The sequence below is a fragment of the Pleurodeles waltl genome, chromosome 2_1 (assembly GCF_031143425.1).
Source record: "Pleurodeles waltl isolate 20211129_DDA chromosome 2_1, aPleWal1.hap1.20221129, whole genome shotgun sequence".
Taxonomy (NCBI): Eukaryota; Metazoa; Chordata; class Amphibia; order Caudata; family Salamandridae; genus Pleurodeles; species Pleurodeles waltl.
Window position 1 is genome coordinate 45388128 of NC_090438.1, and position 23577 is coordinate 45411704.

The 23577-nt window shown below is 46.8% G+C and overlaps 1 protein-coding gene across 8 annotated transcripts in view; it reads right to left on the minus strand.

Annotated features, from left to right (window-relative positions):
* Nucleotides 1–23577, minus strand: part of DLG3 (discs large MAGUK scaffold protein 3) — a 1213683-nt gene that overhangs the window by 433004 nt on the left and 757102 nt on the right. For all 8 annotated transcript variants that reach the window (XM_069209533.1, XM_069209549.1, XM_069209524.1 and 5 more), the window contains 4 exons: nt 15313–15482; nt 14428–14564; nt 11230–11374; nt 298–460 (listed from right to left, as the gene is read on the minus strand). In XM_069209533.1, coding sequence (XP_069065634.1) covers nt 298–460; nt 11230–11374; nt 14428–14564; nt 15313–15482 — 615 coding nt within the window. The remainder of the gene's footprint in view (nt 1–297; nt 461–11229; nt 11375–14427; nt 14565–15312; nt 15483–23577) is intronic.

Here is a 23577-nt window from a genome sequence, read left to right on the forward strand (position 1 = left end):
ACTTGCCATGTATTTGGGAGATGCTGTTCCTTTGAGGCCTTTCATCAGTGCCAGTACAAACCCTAAGATCAGACCCTATGAAAAGCCAGAGCCATCACTCCCACCCTGGCATGAAGGCAGTCGTACGTAGACCCACACTGCAGGCATTACCACATAACACAATTCCATACCACTTCCTTGCAAAAGGACTTTCCTCTGCTCCCCCACTGCCCTTATGTTCCCTTCACGCTGCCACCATTCGCCCAGGCGCGCCCTCTAAAACATCCCCAATCTTTGCAGTACCTTCTGGGCTCCTACCTGCTGAAATCTTCCTCCCCTATCATGTGCCGGGGGACAGGGGAGTATCTGGAAGGCGTAACCTGGGGCGGCGGATAGGGTGATTTGCTCTCGACGCCTCCAAGGTATCCTCCCAGGGTAGAGTTATGGCTTATGTGGTTGTCGGTCAAGGCAGGGAATGCCGCTGTAAGAGGTAGAGAGCACAACCAATCAGCGACGAAGGATGGGTATTAAACCTAAATTGTACAACATGCAGTCAACAACCAGATGTTACCGAGCACCTGAAAAAGCATGGACACACAGGTAGGACAAGTCCGCAGATAAAAAGGAGCAGAACAAGAGCGACCCTCAGCCGCCACAGCAACTCCACCAACTGCTACGAATTACTTCACAACCATACCTGAACCCATCACCACCCAATATTTATTTGAGAATACCACACATCTTTCCCCTTAAAATATCAATAATACAACGAATGGGAAAAGAAAAACAACAACAAAAATTAACAAACAAAAAAAAAAACACAAGTAACATATTGGAAAACACCTTCACAATGTTAAGATGAAAAATGAACTTGTCAGGCATATTCCTCAGGCATGCACTACTCCTCACACGCATATCACGATGTGGCAACTCTTTCAGAACACCAAACACTTGGCACACCATTACACACCATAACCGAACCAGACTCAACAGCCATTCCAGACTCAGTCATCAGAGGACCAGAATCACAGGCTGTCACCATCAGCAACACCACAGTCCCTTGTTCATTTTCTCACCTGAATAGGAATAGACAGAAAATCTACTCAAATTCCAGATTTCCCCCTTCCGCTCTCAGTACCTTTCTAAAAATTTCTATAACCATAACAGGATTGGATCATTTTGGCAACCCTTGTTGTACCTCCATAGGAAGTTTGATTCAAACCCATTCATCAATTTGAAAATGATGACTGGCAAGGTTTTCCACTTTTACTATTCACAAACTTCCTCATCTTCCCATGATACCACTCCACAATGACTTCCCTGAATTTCTCCATCTCCAAGCCGCCAAGGAATCAATGTAGATCCAGGTTTCCTCCCTCCAAGTAATTTGAAGGGAGACTTGGGCATGGTCCTATAATTAAACAAGCATTTTCAATGCAACGGATCTCACATTTGTTCAAGTTAGAGCTATTAGCGTTGTAAAGCAAAAAAAAAAAAATGCAGCGCGATCACGCTATGTAAAATGCAGCGCGATCGCGCTGCTTAGAAAATAAACAGATAAAGTAGTCCGGACTCCAGGCTGAAAACATCGAGCCTCGTATGTTTTTGGTACTTTACCGGTGCTGTGTAGGTGGGCTAAACACCGGAAAAGGCATGACGTATGCATGCCTTTCACAAATGAAAGCAAGCGGATTTTAAAAGGCAAGCCCACGAACCAATGTAAGTGACTGATGTGGCATGGGCGTGGTTTCAAGCCCAAAGAGAGATTACAGAATGGACGGAGCACTTCCGTGCTAGCCCATAAAAAACAGTCCTCCATGGTAAAGCACCCTTCACTGCTAACAACACAGCCTCTATCACTACTCTATTGAATGTTTCATCTTGTCCGTTGGACTGGGGATGATTGTTTGCAACTCTGTTGTGCATAATGCCATATCTTGATGAGTCATTTTCTTTGCAGACAAATTGAGAACTGTTGTCCGAAACTAGTTCTCCTGTCAAACCTTCCTTACAAAATACATCCATAAACACTATCACTGAACTTGGAGTAATTCTCTCCACCATTCTGGCCTCTGGCCATATTGTAAAATAGTCCTCCAGATATGAGAGCAAAGGCTTCTCTTCTTGGAGGTGCACAAAAAGGGCCCCATATGTTGCTGCAAAGCATCCTCTATGGACCTTGGGCATAACCTACAGGAGAACATTCAGTAAGGCACGGAGCAGCTGATTTATCATTGTTGGCAGACTTAAGACACCCATGCATTCAATCATCGACCATCCTGGCAAATCTTGGCCACCAGTAATATTCCCCTAGCCACATTTTCGTGAAAGTCATAATCAATTGTCCTTCATATTCCAACCCCAAAACCTTCTTTCTCTCCCACCGAAGGATGTCCTACTATGCCTCATCATTACATCCGTTACCTTGAAAACTGCACTAAGGTCATTTTTGAGCTTATGTTCATTTGGTCAACCCTTAAACATATGCTCCAATACTAAACAGATTTCTACATCCTCATATATATTTCGATTTCACACCTCCTTGAATATGACCACCGGATACCATCACATTGCCAATCATACTCTTCCTCATTATCCTAGAAACTACGGCCTGGGTTAAGTGGTAACCAACATATACAGTCTGCATGCACGTTGGCTCTGCCGGGCACATACTCCACAGTAGACCAATATGGTTGCAACCTGGCCGAGGAATAACAGCAATTGTTCTTTTGTGTGAGGAACCGATGCTTCCAAAATAGCAAAGCCATGATTCTGTTTGGGTTTTATACCTTGCTGATTAATAGTTTGCTGTAACTATTCCATCTCACCAAACCTGAATGTACATTTCAGCAACTTCAGATTCAAGCCTTTTTCCAGTTCACTCAACACATCAAACAAATTCTGGTAGGCCCGTGCACAGCTTACTGAAACACCAAAATTCCATCCTGGAAAGACATTGTGCCAGGCAACCCTTTTAAAGTTTCTTTCATTAGGTGTTGAAAGACTTAGGAGGTCCTTTCCAGGCCGGGAACTGAAAAATCTCCTTTTGTGTTACAGAAGCTACCAGTGTTTAGACCTTCCTCCAACTCCACCGGATTGTATGGACTTGCAAGATTAAGCACAAATCTCCTTTTGTGTTACAGAAGCTACCAGTGTTTAGACCTTCCTCCAACTCAACCTGATGGTATGGACTTGCAAGATTAAGCATAGAGAATACCATGGCTCCAGACAGTCTGGACAACTACTTCATGAAGGTTTAGCAATTTATGTCTGTCAAAATAAACGTAATTGTTAAGATCATACAAGTCCACATATAGATTTAATTCCCCTATACTTTTTAACGATGTCACCACATGACAAAGTCAAATCTAATGACCTTACAGTGGCTAAATACCCAGCCACATAAAGTGAAGTACCTCTGTAATCGGTCTTACACCGGGGTCACACCATGTGTCAGTGGAGAGTCGGACACTTGAGCGCTGCTCTAAATCCACTGCTTTAATCTTGGGGACTCTGCTTCTTGGGAGGAAACAGCTCACCCAGAACTATGGAGGCTTAGCTCAGTCATGTAAACACTCAACACCGAAGCAGCAATATGGTGGCCACAACATTAACCAAGAGGTGCCACTGAATAAGGGCTTGTGGTTTAAACTAGGTACAATTTTTATAACAAAACTCAGGTATGTTTACAATCTGTCTTGATCTTTCTGGAGCATCACCTACAGAAACGGACACAATACTCTGCAGACGTCTCCAGAACCAGACATCCCCCAGAACTGGACTCAATACTCCAGAAAAGGTCTCCAGAGCTGGTGCAAAGCTCCAGGTGAGGTCTCTAGAACTGGCCTCTAAACTTCTGATGAAGACACTAGTACTGGACTCAAAACGTTTTATGAGGAGCCTAAATCTGCAAAAAAATACTTCAGACGAGACCTCCAGAGGTGGGGCCGATACACCAGATGAGGACTGGAGAACTCAACTCAATACTTGTGATGAATGCCTAGAACTGCATTGAAAACTTCAGGTATGGTCATCAGGACCTAACACAACTCTTCCGATGGTGCTTACAGAAGAGGATACAGTACTCTAGAATGTGTGATCTTCTGAACTCATAAATACTTCTGCTAAAGCCTTTGAAATTGGACAGAATACTCCAGAACCGGACAGAAGGTGAGGAATGTAAAGATAGACACAATGAGCAAGTTACTTACCTTCGGTAACGCTTTTTCTGGTGGATACATTAGCTACCTGTGGATTCCTCACCTAATTAATTCTCCCCATGTGTAGCATTCAACGGAAACTTCTCTCTAGCTCTGCACGTCGGCGAGGACGTCACAATTGTCCGACTTCATGCGGCTCTGTGTGACGTCATCGTGGCAATAAGAGGCCCTCGCCAACGTGCTGACGTCAGTTTACACCATTTTTGACGTGCCTTTGAAACATATAGAGAACATCGATAATCTAAACACTTCATGATCATAAAGAATAAAACTTTATAGAGAATCTTCATATAAAAACTTTTACATAACTCTTTAACAAGAGCATACCATCATGAACAGTTTGCAAACCTGGAAATAACCTGAATTGCAACTATAAACATATATACATATATAGAAATATAGAAATTAAGGCACTGAACTGCACACCCAAGGCGATCCTGGTATGATCAGACAGGCAACGGGGAGGTGAGAGGGACCGTGAGGAATCCACAGGTAGGTAATGTATCCACCAGAAAAAGCGTTACCGAAGGTAAGTAACTTGCTCTTCTGATGGATACAACTACCTGTGGATTCCTCACCTAATGAATAGAGTCCCAAAGCAGTACCACCTCGGAGGAGGGTGTCCGTCTGGTCACACCAGGCCCTCCTGCAGCACGGACCATGCAAAATGGCCATCCCTCCGCACCACCAAATCCAGACAATAATGCTTTACAAAGGTGTGGAGGGAAGACCAAGTCGCGGCCTTACAAATGTCCGCCACCGGAACACCTCTGGCCAAAGCCGATGAGGTCGACTTGGCCCTGGTGGAATAGGGCTCTGATTCCCTCAGGAGGATCCTTCTTCACCAATGAGTAACATATTTTTATACAAAGAACGACCCACCTGGAGAGCGTTCTCTTGTGGACGGCCTTCCCCTTCCTCTTCCCCACGTATCCAATAAAGAGTTGTTCATCCACCCGGAACTCTCTCGTCCTGTCGATATAAAAGCTGAGAGCCCTCCTAGGGTCCAAACGATGGAGTCGTTCCTCCTCCTTAGATGGGTGCGGAGGAGGGTAGAACGACGAGAGAGTTATGGACTGTCCCAAGTGAAACGGAGACACCACCTTGGGGAGGAAAGCCGCCCTCGTCCTCAAAACCACCTTGTCCTTATGAAAAGTCGTGAAAGGCGGGTGAACAGAAAGGGCCTGTAGTTCACTAACACGTCTAGCCGACGTAATGGCTGTCAAAAACACAGTTTTGAAAAACAAATACCTCAAGGGACAAGAATGAAGTGGCTCAAAGGGGAAGCCCATCAAAAAAGTCAACACTAAATCCAGGTCCCACTGCGGCATAATAAAAGGAGTGGGAGGAAATCTATTAGTAAGCCCCCTCAAAAATCGTTTAAAAAAAAGGAGATTTGAATAAAGAGGGTTGATCTGGAAGACATAAGAAGGCCGAAAGGGCCGAAAGATAGCCTTTAACAGTGGCCACAGCACAACCGCGCTGAGCCAGCGACAATGCAAATAACAAAATATCAGAAAGATGGGCACTCAAGGGATCAATTTTCTGCTCTCCACACCAACGAACGAGTTTAGCCCACCTACTTGCATAGACCGATTTGGTGGAGTGTCGCCTGGCCGATAAAAGAACATCCACCACCTCTGGTGGGAGAGAAAAGGAACTCAGGTTGCCCCGCTCAATCTTCAGGCATGAAGGTGCAGGCTCTGGAGGTGGGGGTGTAAAACCTGCCCCTGCGAGAGGAGGTCTGCCCTGAGAGGGAGACGGAGCGGGGGCACAGCGAGAGTTGAAGAAGGTCTGCATACCATACCCTTCGTGGCCAATCTGGAGCTATTAGAATAACTTGGGCCCGGTCTTGGCGAATCTTCCTCAAAACCTGAGGAATCAAAGGTATGGGGGGAAACGCGTAAAGTAGCTGGTTGCACCAGGACATCTGAAACGCGTCCCCTAACGCTCCTTGCATCAGATACTGAAGGCTGCAGAACGACGGACAGTGTGCGTTCTCCCGAGTGGCAAACAGGTCTATCTGGGGAAAACCCCACATCCGAAAGAGGTGAAGAGTGAGATCCGGATGCAGACGCCACTCGTGGTCGTCCGAGAAGATGCAACTGAGTCTGTCCGCCCGTACGTTTTGGACCCCGGCCAAATGGTTTGCTACTACGCAAAGCCGATGGTCCCGAGCCCAGGACCAGAGTCGCAGAGCCTCTCTGCAAAGAAGGTACGACCCTATACCCCACTGTTTGTTGATATACCACATCGCGGTCGTGTTGTCCGTCAGAATCTGAACTGACTGACCGCGAAGGGACGGTAGGAAGGCCTTGAGGGCCAAACGAATAGCCCGCAGTTCCAGCAGATTGATATGAAACCTCTGCTCCACTGTAGACCAACAACCCTTGATCCCCAGATCCTCCAGATGAGCCCCCCACCCTAAGGTGGAGGCATCCGTTATCAACGTGGTCACCGGAGTTGGCAGCGAAAACGGCTTTCCTTGAGAAAGGTTGCCTTCCGCAGCCCACCATCGGAGATCCGCTGCAGTGTCTCTGGAGATCTTTATCGACTTCCCGAGATCTCCTCTGTTTTGAAACCACTGCCTGCGGAGGCACCACTGAAGAGCCCTCATATGCCAGCGTGCATGAGTGACCAACAGAATGCAAGAAGCGAACAGACCGAGCAGACGAAGGACCTTGAGGACTGGAATTACCGCTCCTTCTTGAAACATCGGAACCAATGCCTGAATATCCTATATCCGCTGTGGCGGAGGAAAGGCCTGATTCAATGTCGTATCCAGTACTGATGCTATGAACAGGAAGCGTTGAGAGGGCTCTAGGTGAGACTTGGGCACATTTATTGAAAAACCCAGACTGAACAACAACTGGGTTGTCAGCTGCAGATGACGCAACACAAGCCCCGGAGACTTGGCTTTGATCAACCAATTGTCCAGGTAAGGGAATACTGCTACTCCCTTCCTCCAGAGGTGTGCTGCAACAACCGCCAACACCTTCGTGAAGACCCGTGGTGCGGAAGTAAGACCAAAAGGAAAGACCGCAAACTGATAGTGCTGCGACTCTACCACAAACCGGAGATACTTCCTGTGGGACTTGAGAATGGGAATGTGAAAATAAGCATCCTGCAAGTCGACTGACACCATCCAATCCTCCTTGTTCAACGCCAAAAGCACCTGTGCCAGAGTCAGCATTTTGAATTTTTCCTGTTTGAGGAACCAATTCAAAACCCTCAGGTCCAAAATAGGTCTCAGACGACCATCCTTTTTGGGGATCAGGAAGTACCTGGAATAACACCCCTGACTCCTCTCTTGCTCCGGAACCAACTCCACTGCGCCCTTCAACAATAGGGAGAGAACCTCCTGTTCTAGCAACAGGAGATGATCTTCTGAACAAAAGGAAGGACGGGGAGGGAAGGGAGGAGGAATCTCCCGAAAGGGAAGAGCGTAACCTTTTCCTACCACACTCATGACCCAGGAATCTGATGTTATGGACTCCCATATGGGAAGAAAAAGAGAAAGCCTCCCCCCTACCGGAGAGACATGAGAGACAATGGCAAGAGGACTATGGCTGCTTTCCTTGAGGTAACCTTCCAGAGGAAGAGGAAGGGTGCTGCTGCTGGGTGGCCCCTCTTGTGCGGACTCTACCCCGCCCCCTAAACGATCGATAAGGGAGGCTGGAAGACTGCTGCCCCGGCTGCTGTGACCTCCCACGAAAGGAAGCCCCTCTACCAAAAACGAACAGCCGTCTGAATGACCGAAACGGGGTGGAAGCAGCCTGCAGACCCAAAGACCTAGCAGTTTCTCTACATTCTTTAAAGCGCTCTAGCGCAGAGTCCGCTTTTGATCCAAATAGTTTTGCCCCATCAAAAGGCAAATCCAATAGCGTGGCCTGGACGTCAGATGAAAAACCAGAAGTGCGTAACCACGCATGACGCCTGGTGGCAACGGAAGTCCCCATGGCTCTTGCAACAGAGTCCGTGGTATCCAGCCCTGACTGAATAACTTGCGTAGCCGCCGCCTGAGCGTCCGAAAGAAGGCTATGCAAGTCCTGGGGCATGTCTGGAAGAACAGTCTTTGCCGCATCCATTATAGCATGTATATACCTGCCAAGAATACAAGTAGCATTGGCAGATTTTAGAGCCATGCTGCATGGCAAAAACACCTTCTTGGCCGATTGGTCCATTCGCTTGGATTCCCGGTCCGATGGGACTCCCGGAAACGAACCAGGGGCCGACCTCGAAGAGCAGGATGCCTGCACTACCAGACTCTCTGGTGAAGGGTGTGTGGACAAAAACTCCGGGTCCCCAGGGGCAGACCTATAACGCCTGGCCACTGACCTACTAACAGCCGAAGAGGTGACAGGCTTCTTTCAAACCTCTTCGATTGGTTCCATCACAGCCTCATTAAATGGCAAAAGAGGATCTGCCATGGTTGTAGCAGGGTGCAAAACTTCCTTCAATAGGTTGGTCTTAACCTGTGCTGTAGGTAAAGGAAGTTCCAAAAATGTTGCGGCTTTCCTAATCACTGAATGGAAAGTGGCTGCCTCCTCCGTATATTCTCCTGGGGAGGCCAGATCATATTCTGGAGAAGTGTCAAGTCCACTTGCAGTATCCAGTCCTGGGAAGTCACCCTGGGGATCAGTGATCTCCCCTTCTTCAAGGAATTGCTGTTGATATTCTCTTTCTTCCAGCAACCTAAGGGCCTTTCGCCAAGACCTCAACTTAGCCTCCAGCCCCGGCTTCGACATGGAGTGCAACGACGTCGGTGAATGGCGCAGGGAAGGCATCATGATAGAATCCTCTGATCCACCAGATGCCGCAGGTGGATCCATTGGCGCCATGGACAAGGCCCCTGCATCCGATGCCGCCATCCGACCTCTAGGTTCCATCCCCTCTGACACCGGCGTCGAAGGTCTCTCCCTCGACGTCGAGGGCTGCGCCGCCGGCAGAGGTGCTTGACCTGAGTCTCCAGCCGAACAGAATGGCATAAACGGCATCAGCTTGTATGGAGCCGGAATGCCAAGATTGAATTCCAGGGGACCGGTGGGGCCAGTCGGGGCACCACCTCTCGGAGCCATATTTTGGAATATGGCAAACATGGCATTAAGAAATGCCGCCAGATCCGTACCCGGAGCCGGGAGCGAAGAATAACCTTGCGGAGCCGGCGCCGGGCTGGACTCTTCCGCGCCTGGATGCACCGGAGAAGCCAGATGACTCTGAGGCTCCACAACCTCGAAGACTGATGGCGCCAGGGACGTTTGCGGTGTCACAGGCTGTGGGGACACCGTCGGACTCACTTCCCAAGACTTGCGGCACCGAATCGATGGAGACCTCGACTCCGACCGACTTCTGGACCGACGCCGGGAGTCACGATGTGAGCTTCTTGTGAGATGACTTTCCTGAAGAGGACCCATGGTGCCGCTTCCTCTCCTTCTTGGACTTAGCTAAAAATAGCTTCGCCTCACGCTCCTTCAACGCCTTCGGATTCATCTTCTGACAGGGGCCGCATTCCTGGACGTTGTGATCTGAACTGAGGCACCAAAGGCAATTGTTGTGAGGGTCAGTCACCGACATCCGACCTCCACACTCTCTGCAGGGCTTGAAACCTGATTTCTTTGGGGCCGACATCGAGAAAAAACAAAGTATCCCTTCCGAAGAGCGAATGATACAGGTATCCAGAAAAGTAACCGTTATCGAAGGCACGGAAAAAAGGGAACTGAGGTCAGTATGCCGGCGAGGGCCTCTTATTGCCACGATGACGTAACACGGAGCCGCGTGGAGTCGGGCAATTGTGACGTCCTCGCCGACGTGCAGAGCTAGAGAGAAGTTTCAGTCGAATGCTACGCATGGGGAGAATTCATTAGGTGAGGAATCCACAGGTAGTTGTATCCATCAGAAACTCCAACTATGGTCTTCAAACTGGGGCATTATACTGCAGATTACACAGTAGACCTTACACAACTGGATGCAATATTCCAGATGAGCTTTGAGAAACTCAAAACAATATCCCGAAGGAAGGCTTAAGAATTGGACATGATACTTCCTAAGTAGCCCCAGAATAGCTCTCAAACCATTACAAGGCACTAGAATTCTGCAAAATACTCAAAAAGGCCAAGATACTGCCATATTAGGGCTTTAAACTAGAGCTTAAGCTATGTGTACTGTGGTATCAGCCGCACATTAATTGTGCTCCCACCTGTCTTTGGTCATTGTTTACTTACTTTGATATCATGCGATGACATGACCTCAACAGCCTTTTCCTAATTGGGACCATTTAACGCTCTTCCTTTGTGCAGGCTTCCTGGATTTCTGTCCCCTAATCTCATGACTTTGGTCTTGTTCGATCATTTAATCAATCAAACAGTATTTGTATAGTGCTGCTGACCACCTTTGAGGGTGTCTAGGAGCTAGGTATCAGGACTCAGTCAAAAAGCCAGGTCTTGAGTTTCTTACTGAATTCCGCCAGTGAGGGTGATGTCTAGAGGAGGAGGGGAAGGCCGTTTCAGGACTAGGCAACGCCGTAGGACAAGGAACAGAGACAATGGCACCTAGGAAGCCACCACCTCCCACCTCAACCACTCTTTCATCTTTAGTATCTTGAACTCTATAATTCATAAAGGTAAACTTACATTTTCGTGTAAATTAACTTTTTTTGCTACAAATGAGTTAGTAGAGTAAGTTTTTGACTTCCGAAACTCAGCAGCCGGGGCAGAGAACTCCACACATAAAAAGATAGGACCGGACAATCTTTTTATATGCGGAGTTCTCCCCTCCCAATTGCGGAGTCTCCACAGGAGTAAAGTTACTACTAACTCGTAGTTTGTGAATAGCGAAAAAATAGTAAACTTACATGAAAGTGTATGTTTTCCTTTGTAGATAAGGCCCTCTGCTTTGCTCCTTCTCTGGTGGGCTACCGATTGTGTTCTCCTCGCCCTCACGACTCGCTGTCCCTGAGCTGAGCATGACAGTTGGATGATAGTTTACTAGTGTAGTCCTTCCCACCCAACGCAACAGAAAATGGGATACTCACTGGTGGTGTACTCGGGCGGCGCGTAGATTTCACTGAGGTGACCAGAGCTTGGTTTGGCCACCTTCAGGTACACCATATCTGATGTGTTCTTCAGGGCGGCCACGGCCTCCTCGTGCCGCACGTCCTGGAGGTTGGTGTTATTTACCTACTCAGGTGGGCAGGAGAGAGGCAGAAGGAGTAAATGAGAGAGAAAGGATAGAGCCAAAGGAGGGAAGGAGAAGAAATAGAGGGGAGGGACCAGGAGGGTGAAATGATGAAGGCAGGCGGAGGGAGAGAAGGACAGAAGTAAACGTGGGAGGAAAGGAGATACAAAGGATGGGGCAGAAGAATGCAGAAAGATTGAGACAGATGGAGAGTGAGAAGGGAATGAGAGAGACCAGAGACATACGAGAGAAGATCACATACACAAGGCGAAGGTGGTAAAAACAACAAGGGAAAGAAGAAAGAAATGTAAAAAGACTCATTAGAAACAATTATGTGTGTGTGTGTTTATACATATATGTATGTTTAATTACCTATCTGAGCCATTGCTACTAGAAGGGATCACATTATTAAAATCTTGAGTGCCTTAGTTTGTTAAATGATATCCGAGGAAAGGAACCAGGAGGTTCCTGTGACTTGGACCCAACTGATCCCTTAAAAGCATGAGGATGGAATGGTGGGGCATGTGAGAGCCAATGTGGGGGGTGCAATTAAATGGAAATATCACAGTTTGAAGGGCTGCTCTACCCATCTATGACCCACTGTCCACTGACAGCCACAAGCAGCCACCTCGCAAACCATGCAGGCCCTCGCACCCTGTGCCACCCGAGGGTCTATTTTATGTGATGCAAGCCAGTCAAATTTCACTAGCCGCACTGGGCAAAGCTGAATGCCACCTACGCTTCTTATGGAGAACTCTAGGCTACCTCCATTTGGAAATGTTTGTCTAGGGGGCTATCTTCATGCTATGTGTAAATGTACAGAGCCCTTTGGAGCTACCCACAATACGAGCTGTCAATCACTGAACCAGGAGGAAAAAACACCCTGTGGGAAAAATCAGCAAGTGAAGTAACTACATGAGTCCAACATACTCAGAGTGGGTTTGACGTCTGCAGTTCATTACCTTTCACTCACTACCTATCCTCTGTGCTGTGCCAGTCTGCTACAGTGGGGCAGATGCTCTATTCACAGTGGGTGAACAACTGAGGGAAGTGGCATTTATTATTTAAAGTAAATATAAAATAATATATATAATAAAGATTATAAAATATAAAAAGCTCTTGAAATAAAATGCGCTGAAAAACAAGTCACGAAATAAGATAATCTTGAAAACGAAATTGCAATTGGATTGAACATGCCCAATTGAAATGAAATTGTGGCCATAATGACCCAGTCCTCAATACTGTGGGGGGCGGGGGACAAAAAAAGTCCTAACCTCCCCTATCCCCAAGCAAGGGTAAGTGGGTGACACTTTTATAATTGCTAAGCCATGTTCACAAACATATTTACAAAATGGGAGAGGGCAGTTTTTCCCTCCCCAGGCCTGGTGTGGATATTGTGAAGTTTAAGACCCCGTCACCAACCAACACCCTCCTGACCACCGCCTTCCCAGGAGGCTAGTTGGGGATCAAACACCGACAAAAGCCTCCTGCCTTCCTGCCTTGTCCCAGGGCAAGGGTGCACTATATGTAACAGGCCCGGGGCAATGGATGCCTCTCTGGTCTCTGCACATTTCCACACAGGTAAAGTAGTGAAGTGTCTCAGACCCCCTTTACCCTCAGAAAAAACGAGGGTGACAGGGGGCAGGGGCAGCGATCAGCTGCACTAACCTTCTGTCACCCTCAGAACAAGCATTTGCAATGCAGCGGGTCTCGCATTACGTCGAGTTAGAGCTATTAGCGTTGTAAGCTCCTAATCGGACTTTTCTTGACACATTAAATGAAAAAATTGAAAAACCGAGCGTGATCGCGCTGCGAAATAAAGAGAAAAAGTCATCCAGAAACCATACGGAAAACATGGAGCCTCGTATGTTTCCAGTAGTTTACCGGTGCTCTCGAGGAGGGCTAAACACCGGAAAAGGCATGACGTATGCATGCCTTTCACAAATGAAAACAAGCGGATTTTAAAAGGCAAGCCCACGAACCAATGAAAGTGACTGATGTAACATGGGCGTGGTTAAAATCCCTCTAAAGAGAATATTCAGGGATAGTGACATGTGTTTTAATACTGCAACAGCAGGTCACTAATATTACTGCATATAATCTGTGACCCCTTCCCATTGCTCATATGTGGGGTCCTGTTTTGATCTAAAATATTCTTTTAAGGATGTTGCATGAAGCATAAACGCAACATTTCTCAACAAAATGCCTGTAATAGATGCTCACACGTCACGCATATTAAAAATAAATCAAAAGAAAAAGGTATTTAAAACAATCTGTATAAGAATTATTCAAAGTCATCATGGCAGAAGACAGTTGGCTCTGTCAGAGCCCCCCTGAAAGGCTGGGCCAGAGCCCACTTTGCCCAGGCCTTAAACATCTCTGTAGTTCCCACATAGCCATCCCACACTTAGAATTCTTGTGTCTCCTTAAAAAAGTGCCAGTTAGAAGAAACAAAAACACTAAGGCAACAAACCTCCCAGGCAATCGTGGTGATTCTGGATTGCAGATGATGTTGACAAGCACGGCACCAAAACCACCCTGAACCAGGGTGGATAAAGAGCCCAGCATAGGGTCTTTAGAACACATAATCAGTCTTTGTTGGGGGTTTATTTGACTGAGGCTGTAATCCACCTCAGGCAAAGAGTGTGAACTAGTTTACATTGGCCTTTGTTTGTGGCGTTACTCCCATAGTAGCATTCAAATGTTTGGGGTGACGTTGGAGGAAGTTAAAACACTACACCCAACTTGTCTGTAACTTGTAGGGCATGCCAGCACCCCCAAACACAGGAGCCCCTAAACACACTGTATGATCTGGGGCCCCCTGCTGCCTCTATAGATCCCAAGGGCTCACGCCACCACCCAAGTACTCACATTCAGCCTCTCACACCCTGTGCAACCCTGTGCCACCATGGGCAAAGTCCACCTAGCTTGTGCGCCTCCCACCGCTGTTCCCAATACCGAAGTCAGGTCTTGCACATCCTGTGTTCTCTGTTCCCCTATGTGTCCACTGTCTCTTCTGTACAACAAGATAGGTCAGGAGTAGGAGTTTACTCACAGCTAGCAGCCGGTCTCCTATCTGCAACCGCCCATCTTTCTGCGCGGCTCCTCCCTCAATGATCTTAGTGATGTAGATGCTGTTGTCACCTGGGATGTGTTGGTTCCCAATGCCACCTGCAATACTGAAACCAAGACCTGCAAAACAGCAAAGTCAAGCACCGTAACAGTGAAATTCACCATATGGTTATCTGAAGCGCCTCCGATCAGCCATTCGCAATAATAAAGCCCCGAATGTCCTCAAGTCGCACTGGCCTCTAGGGAAACTCCAACTTTTGCTATGCAGGTTTGCCCTCATTTAGACAGTGCCAGGATACCCTCCCGGGTGACAGCGTGCTCCACAAATCTGCATAACATAACACTTAGCCATACTATACTGAAGTTTTGTTATCTGGGCCAGGCACTCATGTCTATTTCTTCCCAGATCCCCCAGGACCATGTCTCACCTTCAAGGACCATACCTCACCATTAAGGACTATACCTCACCTTCAAGGGTCATACATCACCTTCAAGGGCCATACAACACTTTTAAGGACCATACACCACCTTCATGGACCATGCCTCACCTTTAAGGACCATACCCCATCTTTAAGGACAATACGTCACCTTCAAGGACAGTTCCTCACCTTTAAGGACCATACCTCACCTACAAGGGCCATACCCCATCTTCAAGGACCATACTTCACTTTCAGTGGCCATACCTCGCCTTTAAGGACCATACCTCACCTTCAATGGCCATATCTCACCTTTAAGGACCATATCTCAGCTTCAAGGGCCATTCCTCACCTTCAGGGAACATAGCTCACCTTCAAGAACCATACCTCACCTTCAAGGACCATGCCTCACCTTCAAGGACCATATTTCACCTTCAAGGACCAGGCCTCACCTTTGGGGCCCTTCATTAAGTTGACTTCCACTATCGTCTCAGGGGGAGGCTGCCGCCGTCGCACCAGGAGTCTCACCACTGGACCCGCCTCCTTCAGGGCCTCCACTGCCTTGCTGTGGACCACCTCTGAGACATCCACCTCGTTTACACGTAGGACACAGTCATTCACCCTAGGAACAAAGCCAAAGGGTCAACATTCAAGAAGAAAGGCACCTATATTCTTTAACAATGAGAAATAAGAAGGTGGAACATATTGCATGTAATATACAATGCCTAGTGTAACCCTTAAGCTTTAATGCCACTGGGAAAGGTCATAATCATGAGAAAAGTGACTTCTGCCCTATCATCAAGAGCTGCACCTCTTTCCAAACAATTCACATGTTGATAGTAACAGTATTAGGAAATGATGAGTGCCAGCAGGGGGTGGGTAATAAAGCAAAGCATTTTGAAATTGTATTTATTAGAGAGACTGCAGAGATGCTTTCATTGTTAGCGCTAAGACACCTCGAGGTAGTTGCGCTCTCTATACACTAAATATATAGAATCTCTTGTCCTAAAATATATTCGTTTAAAATAGAAGCCTGTGAAAGTGTCAGTGTTGTCAGGAATATAGTAGCCTATAACCAAAATCTTTAGGGTTCACAACACACCCTGAATAGTTTGTACTGTTTGGAGGACAATGCAACAGGCCCATTTCACCTTCAGGATAAACAAATTACATACCTGGAAGAGTAGTTTTGCAGCTCACCTCTACATTGTATTTTGGTCAAACATCTCACAAAGTCTAAGGGTCTGATTTAGGTCTCTGCAAACAAGTTCCTCCATCACCATTGTGACGGAGTAACTCGTCCACTGAGATCTAAATGAGGCCCTAAGGTATCTCAGTGTGGTAAGAATTGCCAGGTATTCATGTCTGCTACGTCTTGATCTCATGGGAGTCAGAGAGGGCCCCCTCTGGATTATAATATGAGAAAACCATTGTTGCAGAAAAGTAACTTATTTTTACAACTTCTACTGTAGTTGGACTTAATTATACATCCACCTGCTGTACATTAACCACATACAAGTATACCTCCTTTTTTAGTAGGTGAATGTGTGGTTGAAGTTGTAGCAAGTAACTTCTGCAGAATCGTTGGTTACACTAGTGCCTCTTGACTTGCCTGAGTATGCTAAGGCTTTATGAATGTGTGTACTGATCTTCAAGTTAAGTTTGTCTGTCAATAGCATGTTACCAGGAAATGCCAATGCAGCAGAATTGGCTCTGGGTCGTGCTTATACAGAATCATATGTATTTCATAATCTATTCTAGAATACCAACGATATTGATGGAACTGCCCTTGAGCTATAAAGTATTGTAGTTAAGAACATGTATTCTATATAGCCTTGTACAAAATAATTTCTTGAAATATTTATAGAATTAAAAAAAGAAACCCTTGCATTTCCATACATACATGAAAACAACAAAACCAACTCCATATTACATTATGTATATGAAGAAATCCTGTATGTTTAGGTCTCCCCTGTTGACACTGCATGTGCTGTCGCTGCGAGACATATTGCTTACTAAAAGGTGCTTGGAGCCCGCCCATTGCTTACTTTTCATTGACTTCATTGTCACTCTTATTTGCTGCCTCCTGACTGCCCAGCGCTTGCTGATGTCACTTCCTTTTCTTCATTTAGAGCATGGACCAAATACTGACTCATTTAGTTTGATTAGTGTCCTTCCGTTATCCATCTCCTGCTCACTGTGATTCAGGTACTGTTTTCTTTATTCTTCTTGTCCATTTTGCTCCTTCCCCTCCCACTCCTCATCCTTGTCTGCATTGATTTTTACCCTGCCACCCTTCACTCTTGACTATGTTGTTCCTTTCCTCACAACCGCACTCTTCCATTGTCCGTGTTGCTTCTTCACTCCTGCCCTTCTGTTGTCTAAGAAAATAAAAGTGCTATGTTACGGCCAGCTTCATATTTCTTTTTTTCTATCTTTACTTTTAGTCATGCTGCACAGCCACGATGCTGAACATCATGGTTAAAAGATATTGGCAAAGTTAATAGCGGTCGCATCGGTGAGACCTATTAGATTCGACAATGCTTGTTAGCAGCCCATAAACCACAAATAAGGCAAAATTGGTACTAGTTTCTGAGTGATCTGCTTACTGTCTTCATACAGTGCACTCTCTGACATGTTTTGGGTTACTCCGTCTTGCATCGACAATCAGATGTTAAACCAAGCAAATACCCAATGGCCTCTTGAGGCACGTCAGTGGCTTGAGATAGTCGATATCTATGACAGTGTTCTTCTGCAGCCAAGACAGACAGCATTAAAACAACATATCCACCTCTTACTGGATTTTGCTACTGCACAAGACTTGATGAGAGGGATATATGGTCATCTTACTTAAGTTGCTGTGAGGACATAAAATCGACATTGACAATAAGACCAATAGCTAAGGTCCAACCATGGTTGGGCTTTAACAATCTCATGAGACATCAGCTGTACAGTAGTCATTAGTCAAGTTAGGATCTTCAAAAAATTGGAACAGATTTTCACCTTCCGTTAGACCAAATACACTACATCCCTTAAGTCCAAATCCTATGCCATGGGCATCACATTTGACATAGTCTAGAAATTATATGCGTAGGGGCCACTAGTAGTGTTTTGTGCCTGGAGCTGTAACCCATGGTAACTTTGCATTTCAAATCATCCAAAACTTATACCCCAGTCCTAAAGGTTTTAATTCCTTCTAATGGTAAACTATCCAGAAAACATGTTAGCAGCCTTCGGTGGCTGGCAGGCTAAGGACTTCCCTTTACTTTTGATGTGGATCATCAATATGTTACTAACTTTTATACATACACCATCTTTCGTCAAGAGCCTCTGCAAACCTACCTGAGTGAGGTCAGGAAAAACTGAGTTATCACTGTCTAATATGACTGAGATGCAGCGAGGTCTGTATGCAAAACAAAAATTCAACTATAAATGTGGTTTGCAGATGCTTCCACCACGTACCTCAATCAAACCGATGATATGTAGCTTTGAATTCCACTGATCAGCTAAAAACACACTTTACCTCCATTTTGTGGACTCCTAAGTTAGTAGGTTCATAGCCATGCATTAATCTGTAGATGCATGGTGACTCTAAAGGTCTCCTTCCTTGACTGGTTAAAGAACCTTTTCTTTCAGCCAATCTAGTCCCTCAAAATGATTTTAGCCAAGGCCTTCCCATGGCCATCTGGAGTTAAGCCTTGTTCCGCCTGTATAACCTGAGTGCTGTTATGACATCTAATGTATGAAAAGATCACTTAGCTGGTAGCTGAGGGTACAACATAGATTTCTCATTCTAGTGTCTGGCACTACAGACTGTGGAACCCTAGGCTTGGAAAGCATCACACAAGGGATTAGAGGCAAAAACAATTCCTTCTTGGTGATGCGGACTCCACTATCGGAATATTTTGCTTCAGACTGATTACGTGTCCAGCATCGCTAAGAGCCCTCAATTCCTACCTGAGGGGCTGTACTCTGTGTTCCTTATATTTGTAGTCCTTTCTTAAAGATACCTTGTTTTCTAGGACAATTTTTACATCGTATCCACATAACTATATTACCAGGAACAGGGGTGGGGGCTGTTTACTGTATCATTGTGCGTAGAAATTGTAGGAAAGTAGCACCTTCCTGGCAATGTTACCCCTCACTTGTTGCCTAGAGTCAGTGTGTTTAGACTGTAGTACACTGGGATTCTGCTAACCAGGATCCCAGGGTCAGTGCTCTCTCCCCTAAATGCTGCAGGATGTATTGTGACACCCATGGGGATCCTTGCAAACTGTGACTTCAGGCCTGCCATTTCAGCCTGTGTGAAATGGTGCATGCACCTTTCACTCCAGGTATAAGGTTTGCCTTATATCGTAGTTACTGCACTCTGACCCTGTAAGTCACCCCTAAGGTAGGCCCTTCAGCCCAAGGGCAGGGTGCATGGTTCTAAGTGTGAGGGCACCCCTGCATGAGCAGAGGTGCCCCTATAAACCCCAGACTCTATTTCCTGGGCTTTGTAAGTGTGGGGAAGCCATCTTAAGATATGTAGTGGACACTGGTCAACTCGAGTTGTCCAACTACATAGTGGCTTCACCGAACCAAGACATTTTTGGTATGAAACATGTTGGAATCATTCAACTACACCGATTCCAGTGCTAGTTGCATGATACTATGTACTCTGGGGGATCCCTAGGGTATCCCCCAAAGTCTGCTTGTACAGATTTGCAGGGTCTGCATGCCAGCTCATGCTGCTACCGACCCCAGACACTGTTCTGCCCTCCTGCTGATGAGCCTAACTCAAGCAGGGGAAGGCAGGACAAAGGATTTCCTGTAAGACAGAGGTGTGACCACCTCTTCTTTAGAAATAGGTATCTCTGGGCTGTGGTAGGGGTGGGGGTGCTTCTGCACCACCAGACTGCTTTGAAGAGCACATTTGATGCCCTCTTTGCATAAAATGGTTGCACCAGTGCAGAATCCCTGGTTCCCGCTCTGGCAGGAAATCACACAAAGGACGGGGTGTGACCACCCCCATGTCCAGCTACTCCCCTAGCGAGGTGCATAGTGCTCTGCCAGGTGGCCGCTTGATTATGCCATCTTGGAAGTAAGATGAGCAGAGGCCCCTGGGAGCATCTGACTGGGTAGTCCAGCGTGGTGACCACCCTGATGCCCCCTGCAGAAAGTGTCCAACCCCCTTCCTGGGTTACTTAAGGGCTCCCCGCGGGTGGGACCCTAGATTCATCTGCAAGACTTCAGGAACCATCTGCAAGTCTCCCCTGCAAGACACTTATGCAACCTGGACACCGGAATCGCTGCTGTTCTTCGCTGGAATCCTGAAGCAAGTCAGTAACTAGTAGGAGGTCTCCTACTGCAACTTTGTTCCAAGTTTTGCAACAAAATCCTGCAACCCTGTGGCAGTGCATCCTCCCTAGTCAATGGGACTCTGCCTGCACTTAGGAAAGCATGAAGGAATCTCCCTTGGAGTGAAGGAGTCACTCCCCTGCAACTGCAGGCACTTCAACCACGACGACCAGCTTGTGGATCCTGCTGTCCCACGGACACTACAAGGCTCTGCAACACAGATGGTGGTTCTGTGGTTCTCCAGAGGCCTGACCTATCTTCCTTGCAACTGGAAAATGTGTGGTCCCTCGCTGAAGCTACAAGACTGGAACCCCTGTGCACCGCGTCTGCTTGTCGTTGCTAAGGCTTGTTGGCTCTTCAGTCCGAAGACCTCCTAGCTTCAAGAAGCTCTAACCTCCAGCACTCACCAGCTCCAAGAATGACATCCACTCTGCAACTCCTGCGACGAGGGCATCCCTCTTTGCTGTGCTGTTGAGACCCCTCTGTGACTTCCTGTGTCTGCTACCAGAGGGTCCTGCTGGGGGCTTCAACAATTTCTCCTGGCTCTCATTCTTCCTGAGGGCCAACCCTGGCCTATCTGCCAAGGTTAGGTCACCTGGACCTTACTGGTCCCCACAAATCCTGAAAATTTTGTGCAGCGCTTCTCTGCATTTGCCAAGGCTTGTTGGTGGTTACTGACACCTCTGCAATTCGACGACCGCATGGGACGGCTCGTGGATGACTCCTGAGATCCTCCTGCATTGCCTGGACTCCACAGCTGCACTTCTTCATCCACTGTCCTTCAGGAGGCATCACCGAGAAGGGTGGGCATTACCCTCCTGCAATGCCTGGGCACCTCTGGGTGCTCTGGACTCTATCCCCTCTGTCCTTAGGTCCTCTTCTTCCAGAATCCATGCCCGGGTTCCACCGGCCGGTCCACGGGTCACGCCAACAACTGAACAACTGAGGTCCCCATTGATTTCAGTGGGAGGTTAAGATACGGCTTCACCCCTGTGCACCTGGGTTCCATGGTGTAGGTACTCCACTGTTCTGGGTATCCACTATCCAACCTCCCTTGTCCCAACAAGTTTCCTCAGGGTCCTCTGGGAAGGGTCCTAAAACATGAAAACTGCAACCGCGACTTCCTCATGTTAGCCTATGGACACTCATCTGAGATTACCACTCTTCACACAGGTGCCTGGGGAATCCTACCTACTTACCTTTGGGGTTTTAGTATTTCCACAGTCCTAAGGGTCCTTGGGTGGTAGTGTGGGTTGGGAGTGATTTCCGCATTCCATTTTTTAGTATATGGTTTGAACGCCCCCTCCCCAATAGGGGCCTATGTTATTTTATGCCTTTATTTACCTTGCTAATTATATTTAAGTTTGTCCATATCTAGGGTTAGGAGATATACTAAAGTTAGTTCTAAGGTGTGTGTTACAATAAGTATAACATTTTTCTAACACTGGTGTGGTTCTTTCCTGGATATATATCACTGACTGACCTATGTGGTATTTACAACCACTTTACACCCTCCTGTGTAAGCCTTAGCTGCTCACCACCTCTAGTTATCCAGAACCTCCTACACTATCACTAAGGGTTGCCTGGACTCAGTACAGAGTGCCTCACCTATAGGTGTACACCATATACTGAGCCACCTCCTAGAGTAGTGTCAATAAAAAATACTAACACCCCATACAACTTCTTGTTTTTCAGTTCAGGAGGAACCCAGTTGTTGGTGGAAACCTCAGGTGGGGTTGTATCTCAGAGGGGAAGAGTAAGCGAGTGGTGAAGTTGGTAACTTGTCCTGGTGAGCAGAAGGTTCAATGGAGCAGGCTGGCCAAGAGGGCATTACAGTGGCCAACCTAGGACATGACCAAGGTGTTCAGAACACCCTTGGCTATGCAGAAGAGAAGTTGAGAAGAAAATGTTCATTATCTGCTATCGAATCACTGTGGCAGGAGCGGAGACTCATTCCTCTAGGTTCAAGCACATGTCAAGTATCAGTCCAAGATTTCTGGCAGAAAAGGAAGGCTTGAGAATGTCACATAGAAATGTGGATGGGGCGAGTAGGAGTTGACAACTGAATATGTCAGTCTTGGAAAGTTTGAGCCACAGTAACTAGAGAGCTATACGTGACAAGTACACCATCCAATGCATGAATCACTTTTTTAAAATAAGGATATACCTTTAGCTTTTTTCAGCTACTGTGCGAGCCTTCAAGTATATTAACACACTGTTCAGTGGCTGACAGTGTTCCAAGCCTGGGAATGTGTGGTGGTTGGTAGTGGTCTGTGAGCATTCTCAGTGACTGGGAGCGTTTGGTTCTATGTTTGAGAGTTTGTGGTGTCTGGTAGTGTTTGAAGGTTCTGAGTGATGGTGGATAAGTGGGTTCCATTACCAGGACTGAACCTGGGAGTGTTTGGTGGTTGACAGCATTCAGTGTTTGAAAGTTGTCAGTGGCTGGGAGTGTATGAAGTCTCTGAGTGTTGGTGGCTGTTCAGTTGCTGGCAGTGTTTCGAGGCTGGTGTTTGTTGGTTGTTAGTGTTCTGTGTTTAAGATTTCTTGTGGCTGTCGATGTTCTGAAGCTGGTGGTTGGTAGTGTTCTGTTTTTAAGAGTTCTCAGTGACTGGAAGTGTTTGAAGTTTCTGAGTGTTTGTGGATAAGTGTCTTCCATTACTAGGACTGTTCAGTGTTCCGAGGCTGGGAGTGTATGCTGGGTGGTAGTGTTTTGTGTTTGAGAGTTCTCTGTGGCTGGGAGTGCTTGAAGGCTCTGAGTGTTGGTGGTTAAGCGTGTTCTGTGATCAGGACTGTTAAGTGGCTGGCAGAGTTCCAAAGCTGAGAGTGTTTGGTGGTTGGTAGTGTTCTGTGTTTGAGACTTCTCTGTGGCTGAGAGTGTGTGAAAGCTTTGAGTTTAGATCGATAAGGGTATTTCATTGCATGAGACTTCTCTGTGGCTGGGAGTGTGTGAAGGCTTTGAGTTTGCATCGATAAGGGTATTCCATTGCCAGGACTGTTCAGTGGCTGGTAGTGTTTTGAGGGTGGTAGTGTTCTGTGTTTGAGAATTCTTGGTGGCTGGGAATGTTTGAACAGTGTCAGTGTTGGTGGCTAAGAGTGTTCCATTGACACTACTATTCAGTGGCTGAGTGTTCTGTGGCTTGGAGAGTATGGTGCTGATGGTGTTCTGTGATGGAGAATGTTTGGTGTCTGGAAGTGTTTTGTGGTTGAGAGTGTTCAGTGACTAGGCGTGTCTGGAAGTGTTCAATGGCTGCAAGGGTTCAGTGACACTGAGTGTTTTGTGGCTGGAAGTATTCTGTGACTAAGAGTATTTAGTGGGTAGGAGTTTTTGATTGCTGGGAGTTTTACATGGCAAAGAGTGTTCTGTGGCTGGGAAGGTT